The sequence below is a fragment of the Phocoena sinus genome, chromosome 3 (assembly GCF_008692025.1).
Source record: "Phocoena sinus isolate mPhoSin1 chromosome 3, mPhoSin1.pri, whole genome shotgun sequence".
In the NCBI taxonomy this organism is placed as follows: Eukaryota; Metazoa; Chordata; class Mammalia; order Artiodactyla; family Phocoenidae; genus Phocoena; species Phocoena sinus.
In genome coordinates, this window is record NC_045765.1 from 20,479,724 (window position 1) to 20,487,637 (window position 7,914).

Consider the following 7,914-nt stretch of genomic DNA (forward strand, 5'->3'; position numbering starts at 1 on the left):
GACGCTGAGGCTGTGAGGGCTTCCCCTGCTGCTTCTGACTCAAGTGTGAGGTGAGGTGTGAACAGGCCTCTTTGACCCAGACAGCCTCGACATACTCACCCGAAAAGCGTCCCTTTTCTGCACACGTGCAAGTACCTTTGTAGGATCATTTCCTAGAAGTGGAATTACTAGGTCGAAGGCGCTGTTTCTGTTCTGATAAATGATGCCAAATTACTAAATTGTACCAATTTGCGGTTTCACCAACAATATATGTCACTCAGGAATTTAAACTGAGATTTAGAGATTTGTTCAGTTGGTAGCAGGATCAGAGACTGCAAAAAATGCACAAAGAGAAGCGATGAAGGAGCAGACATTATAAATATTTAGATGTTATGAATAAGCAAAAAAGATACACCCAGTGGAGGGAGAAGCGGTAGGTAGTTGGTTGTTGAGCAGGAACGTTAAAATCAGGATAGAATCTGTGTTACAATAAATGGGGTATTGACCAAATCTTGCTGCCCAGGCTCTAGCAATTTGGCAGAATGTATTAACAGAGCTAAAGGAAAATGTGTTTATCGGAAAGGGGATTGGTTCCTAAAGGAATGGTTGTCAGATGCTATCTAAGCACTGCTTAGAGCAGCGATTCTCAAACTTTAGTGAGCATCAGAATCACCCAGAAGGCTTGTTAAAACAGATTGCTGGGCCACACCCCAGGGTTTCTGACTTAGTAGGTTTATGAGGTGGGGCCACCCAGTTTTCATTTCTAACAGGTTCCCAGGTGATGTTGATGCTGCTTGTGGGGACCACGCATTGAAAACCTCAGATCAATGGCCAACAGATTTCAGATGTTCTGCTGGTATGTTTGAAATCATCCTTGTTGTGAAGGGATTCATTAAGTTGTCTTCATCAAATGCCATTAAACATTTAGTTTATTTAACTTCTTTTTTGGGCTTCTGTGGCTCAGCGCCTCTGTTACCACTTCTTTTCATTCTCCTTAGCTGACTCCTGCTCCTCTAACTCACTTCTTAAATCATGGTGTTCCTCATGACCTTCACATACTTCTCCCTACACAATCTCAGTCGTTTCCATGCTTTAATGATAATTTTGACGCTGGTGACCCCCATATGTTTATCCCCAGCCCAGCCCTGTCCTCAAAGCTCCGGATATATATATCCAAATGTCTGTTGAACCTCATAGGCATCTCAAGTTGAATATGTCCAAAACTGAACTCAACCTCCATCCCCCTACCTGGCCCTCCAAAAATAAAGCCTGCTTCTTCTCTGTGTTCCCTACTTTAGTGACTGGTGGTACTACCAGCCAACAATGGCACAGCTTTATGCTCTCAACAAATCCTGTCTCTTTTACCCCCTAAATATTTCTTGTACTCACTTGCTTCTTTTGGTCTCTGCTCTTATGATTCTAGGCAAGCTAAGATCACCTCTAGTCTAGTCAGTAGTCATAGTCTCCTATCCAGTCTTCCTGAATCTATTCTTGTCCTATTTCATTCCTTCCTCCACACTCAGCCAGAGTGCTCTTTAAGAAAGTATGTAATGAACCCCTTCAGTGGCTTCCTAATAACACTATGTCTCCGTGTGCTCAGGTTGCCATGACAAAATACCATAGACTGGTGGCTTAAACAACAGAAATTTATTTTCTCACGGTCCTGGAGGCTGGGAATTCCAAGATTAAGGTGCTGACTAATTCAGTTCTCAGTGAAGACTCTTTCCTTGGGTTGCAGATTTCTCAGTATAACTTTAAATGGCCTTTCCCCAGTGGGTGCATGCAGGGAGAGGGTGAGGGTGAGGATTAATGGCCTTCTTATAAGGGCACTAATCCTATCATGAGGATACCCTCATGCCCTCATGCCTTACTCTAATCTAACCTTAATTACCTTCCAAAGACCACATCTCCAGATACCATTACATTGTGGGGTTAGAGTTTCACCATATGAATTTTGGAAGAACACAAACATAACATGCTATGAACGTCTAAATATAAGGCCAACGGCTTCCTGTTCAGAGGCGGCCTGGCGGTAGTAAGCGGCGGCGGCGGCGGCGGCGGCGGCGGCGGCGACGGCGACGGCGACGGCGACGACTCCGCCCACGCCCACATCGGCGCGGTGACCGAGCGCCCGGGAGGGAGACTCGAGGTCCGCATCTTGTGCCGCTGCGCCAAGCCCGGCTCTGCGCCGCGATGGTCCCAGTGCAGCTGGAGAACCAGCTGGTCCCGCCCGGAGGCGGCGGAGGGGGCAGCAGCGGCCCCGCGTCAGCCCCGGCGCCTCCTCCTCCGGGAGCCGCCGTGGCGGCGGCCGCTGCGGCGGCGGCTAGCCCTGGCTACCGGCTAAGCCCCCTCATCGAATTTCTGCTGCACCGGGCCTACTCGGAGCTCATGGTGCTGACTGATCTACTGCCAAGGAAATCTGATGTGGAAAGGAAAATAGAAATAGTGCAGTTTGCTAGCCGGACACGCCAACTCTTTGTTCGATTATTAGCTTTAGTAAAATGGGCTAATAATGCTGGCAAAGTGGAAAAATGTGCGATGATCTCGAGCTTCTTAGATCAGCAAGCCATCCTGTTTGTGGATACTGCTGATCGCCTGGCCTCATTAGCTAGAGATGCTCTCGTCCATGCACGCCTGCCTAGTTTCGCCATCCCATATGCTATTGATGTACTGACTACTGGGTCTTACCCACAGCTGCCAACCTGCATTAGGGATAAAATTATTCCTCCAGACCCAATTACCAAAATTGAGAAACAAGCTACACTTCACCAGCTGAACCAGATTCTTAGACATCGACTTGTAACCACAGATCTTCCTCCTCAGTTAGCAAATCTTACAGTTGCAAATGGCCGAGTGAAGTTTCGAGTGGAAGGAGAATTTGAAGCCACCTTGACTGTGATGGGAGATGACCCTGATGTTCCCTGGCGTCTTCTCAAGCTAGAAATTCTAGTTGAGGATAAGGAAACAGGAGATGGGCGAGCCTTGGTTCATAGTATGCAGATCAACTTTATCCATCAGCTGGTACAGTCTAGGCTCCTTGCTGATGAGAAACCTCTTCAGGACATGTACAACTGCCTGCATTCTTTCTGCTTATCACTTCAGTTAGAAGTGCTACATTCCCAAACTCTAATGTTAATCCGAGAGCGGTGGGGAGACCTCGTACAGGTGGAAAGGTATCATGCAGGAAAGTGCCTCTCCCTCTCAGTTTGGAATCAACAGGTTCTTGGGAGAAAAACAGGAACAGCATCTGTTCACAAAGTTACAATTAAAATTGATGAGAATGATGTCTCCAAGCCTTTACAGATTTTTCATGATCCTCCTTTGCCAGCTTCTGATTCCAAATTAGTAGAAAGAGCCATGAAGATTGATCATTTATCAATAGAAAAACTCCTGATTGACAGTGTCCATGCACGAGCTCTTCAGAAGCTCCAGGAACTGAAGGCCATTCTTAGAGGTTTCAATGCCAATGAAAATTCTTCCATAGAGACTGCACTTCCAGCTCTTGTTGTTCCCATCTTGGAGCCCTGTGGTAATTCGGAGTGTCTACACATTTTTGTAGATTTGCATTCTGGAATGTTCCAGTTGATGCTTTACGGACTTGACCAGGCCACACTAGATGACATGGAGAAGTCTGTGAATGATGATATGAAACGGATCATTCCTTGGATTCAGCAACTTAAGTTTTGGCTTGGACAACAGCGTTGCAAACAATCTATAAAACACTTGCCTACAATAAGCAGTGAAACATTGCAGCTGTCCAATTATTCAACCCATCCTATTGGAAACCTTTCTAAGAATAAGCTGTTCATTAAGCTTACCCGTCTTCCACAATACTACATTGTTGTGGAGATGTTGGAAGTTCCCGATAAACCCACACAGCTGTCATACAAGTACTACTTCATGTCTGTGAATGCTGCAGATCGTGAAGACAGCCCTGTCATGGCCCTCCTGCTGCAGCAGTTCAAGGAAAACATCCAGGAATTAGTTTATCGTACAAAAAACGGGAAACAGCCTAGAAGCAGTACCAAGCGCAAGTTGTCTGATGATCTGTGTCCAGTAGAACCCAAGAAAACCAAACAATCAGGAGAAATGTGTGCCTTCAATAAAGTTCTAGCTCACTTTGTTGCTATGTGTGATACAAATATGCCATTTGTAGGACTTCAGTTGGAGCTGTCCAATCTGGAGATTCCACATCAAGGAGTGCAAATGGAAAGTGATGGCTTCAGTCATGCGATTCGCTTATTGAAAATTCCTCCCTGTAAGGGTGTAAATGAGGAAACCCAAAAGGCTCTGGACCGCTCTCTTCTCGATTGCACTTTCCGATTACAAGGTAGAAATAACCGCACCTGGGTGGCAGAGTTAGTGTTTGCAAATTGTCCGCTTAATGGCACTTCTACCAGGGAGCAAGGACCATCCCGGCATGTTTATCTGACATATGAAAACCTGTTGTCTGAACCTGTTGGTGGTAGAAAAGTGGTTGAAGTGTTCCTTAATGACTGGAATAGCATTGCACGATTATATGAGTGTGTGTTGGAATTTGCACGTTCTCTACCAGACATACCCACTCATCTAAACATTTTCTCAGAAGTTCGTGTTTATAATTACCGAAAACTTATCTTGTGTTATGGAACCACCAAGGGAAGTTCAATTATTATCCAGTGGAATTCCATACATCAGAAATTTCACATTTCTTTGGGAACTGTTGGTCCAAACTCAGGATGCAGTAACTGTCACAATACCATTCTCCATCAGCTTCAAGAAATGTTCAACAAAACACCAAATGTGGTTCAATTATTACAGGTACTGTTTGATACTCAGGCTCCATTGAATGCCATCAACAAACTGCCCACTGTGCCGATGTTGGGCTTGACCCAGAGAACCAACACTGCCTACCAGTGCTTCTCCATCCTGCCGCAGTCGTCCACCCACATCAGACTGGCCTTCAGGAACATGTATTGCATTGATATATACTGCCGGAGTCGAGGCGTTGTGGCAATACGCGATGGGGCCTATAGTCTTTTTGATAATAGCAAGTTAGTTGAAGGTTTTTATCCTGCACCAGGACTCAAGACATTCCTGAATATGTTTGTTGACAGCAATCAGGATGCTCGAAGAAGGTCTGTAAATGAGGATGATAATCCCCCTTCTCCCATTGGAGGAGATATGATGGATTCTTTAATCTCACAGCTCCAGCCACCACCCCAGCAACAGCCATTTCCAAAGCAGCCAGGATCATCAGGCGCTTATCCTCTAACTTCGCCCCCTACATCTTATCACAGCACAGTTAACCAGTCTCCCTCTATGATGCACACACAGTCTCCAGGAAATCTGCATGCCGCCAGCTCCCCCAGTGGGGCTTTGAGAGCCCCATCACCAGCATCATTTGTTCCAACTCCTCCCCCTTCCTCGCATGGAATCTCAATAGGACCAGGGGCCAGTTTTGCTAGTCCACATGGAACCCTGGACCCTAGTTCTCCATACACTATGGTGTCACCAAGTGGACGAGCAGGGAACTGGCCAGGGTCTCCTCAAGTGTCTGGCCCCTCACCAGCAACACGCATGCCTGGGATGTCACCAGCCAACCCATCACTACATTCTCCAGTTCCAGATGCTTCTCATTCCCCTCGAGCTGGAACAAGTTCCCAAACGATGCCCACAAACATGCCTCCACCTCGTAAACTACCTCAGAGCTCCTGGGCGGCCTCCATCCCTACCATCCTCACTCACAGTGCCTTGAATATTTTACTGCTGCCCTCTCCAACGCCAGGCCTCGTGCCCGGCCTAGCAGGTAGTTACCTTTGTTCTCCGCTTGAGAGATTCCTTGGATCCGTCATCATGAGACGACACCTTCAAAGAATTATTCAACAAGAAACGCTACAGCTGATAAATTCCAATGAACCTGGAGTGATCATGTTTAAGACTGATGCGCTGAAATGCAGAGTAGCCCTTAGTCCCAAAACCAACCAAACACTTCAGCTAAAAGTGACACCCGAAAATGCAGGACAGTGGAAACCTGATGAACTTCAAGTTTTAGAGAAATTCTTTGAAACAAGAGTTGCAGGACCGCCATTTAAAGCCAATACATTAATAGCTTTCACCAAGCTGTTAGGAGCTCCTACACACATCCTCAGGGACTGTGTGCATATTATGAAGCTAGAGTTGTTTCCTGACCAGGCAACACAGCTAAAATGGAACGTTCAGTTTTGCCTGACGATCCCTCCCAGTGCACCGCCAATTGCACCTCCTGGGACACCTGCTGTGGTGCTGAAATCCAAAATGCTAATTTTTCTTCAGCTAACTCAGAAAACATCGGGCCCTCCCCAAGAACCTGTTAGTATTATAGTTCCAATCATTTATGACATGGCTTCAGGTACCACCCAGCAGGCAGACATTCCCAGACAGCAGAACTCTTCTGTTGCTGCTCCCATGATGGTCAGCAACATTCTGAAGAGGTTTGCAGAGATGAACCCACCACGACAAGGTGAATGCACAATATTTGCAGCTGTTCGTGATTTAATGGCTAATCTTACACTGCCCCCTGGTGGGCGTCCATAGACACTATTGTTTTTAAACCAGGAAGGCTGACAAAAGAGACAAAACAACAACAAAAAAATCTGAATTTCAGCCTTCAGTTTAAAAAAGCAAAAGGACTTTTTTGACTTTAACAGCTGACTATTCTAAAGTGGGAAAAATTTTCAGGGTGCACTTCTTTCATCAAAAAGACCATCAATCTTTTGTATAGTGAACTTGTATAGTGTGTTTAAATGGGACACATTTCAAACTAGGTAATACGTCAGTGTCCGTTTGCCAGTAATAGATTTAATATTCTGTTTTATACTATAAAATCATGGAAATGCCAAACTTGTTTATTTAATTGTTTTCTTATGTTTTGGGTGTAATAGTCCTTTTTGGGGTTTTGTTTTTTAAGGCAGGTCTGTCATTTTTGAATACTGTAAAACTGTGATAAACTTTATATTGAAGCTGTATTTTAATATGACCGCTTTGAATCCTTACATGAAAATGTTCTGGGAGTTGTTATAAACACACCCCAAAGAAGCAATATTTAATAAAACTAGGTTAAAAAAAGTGAAAAAAAATATATAAGGCCAAATATAAATAATATGTATTTTGTGTAGATTATATTAATGTTATTTTATATAGTAAATATATGATATGTTTACATGTAGTAAATATATGATTTCACTGTAAGTAAATTTTACCTTAAAAAAAAGAAATGGTAAAAAATTTTGAGGTTTATGATATGCATGCTATAGTGTTAAGGAGTGAAGTGTAATGAAGTCTGCAAATTACTTTGAAATGCATCAAAAATAAGATGGATAAATGTATAGAAAGATAGATGTGGGTAAATAAATATAATAAAACATTAACATTGTCAAATACATGGTCGTTATATGGGTGTTCACTTTTACCTTTTATGTATATTTAGATGTTTTTATATTGAGAAAAAATTAAGAAACAATTATAATTTTACCCCTATTTTTTTTTTTTTTTTTTTTTTTTTTGTGGTACACGGGCCTCTCACTGCTGTGACCTCTCCCGTTGCGGAGCACAGGCTCCGGATGCGCAGGCTCAGCGGCCGTGGCTTACGGGCCCAGCCAATCCGCAGCATGTGGGATCCTCCCGGACCGGGGCACGAACCCGTGTTCCCCGCATCAGCAGGCGGACTCTCAACCACTGCGCCACCAGGGAAGCCCTACCACTATTTTAAAAACTTAAACAAAAGAGATTATAATGAACCCTGTGTGCCCATCATCCAGCTTCAAGAATTATCAATCTTGTTCTGTTTATATTCCCACGCACTGTCTCACCTCTACCTTCCTGAATTATTTTAAGGTAAATATCAGACATCACATTGTTTATTCTGCAGACATTTCAGTTTGTATCTTTAAAAGATAAGGAATCTACATTCATCAA

The 7,914-nt window shown here is 44.1% G+C and overlaps 1 protein-coding gene across 1 annotated transcript; it reads left to right on the forward strand.

Moving 5' to 3' along the window:
• The first annotated feature begins 2,164 nt into the window (after positions 1–2,164).
• On the forward strand, positions 2,165–7,181 carry LOC116752174 (mediator of RNA polymerase II transcription subunit 14-like). Its single transcript, XM_032628919.1, has 2 exons — positions 2,165–5,305; positions 5,438–7,181. Exons 1-2 carry the CDS (start codon positions 2,173–2,175, stop codon positions 6,532–6,534), a joined length of 4,230 nt encoding a protein of 1,409 aa, XP_032484810.1. The 5' UTR covers positions 2,165–2,172; the 3' UTR covers positions 6,535–7,181.
• Positions 7,182–7,914: the final 733 nt, after the last annotated feature.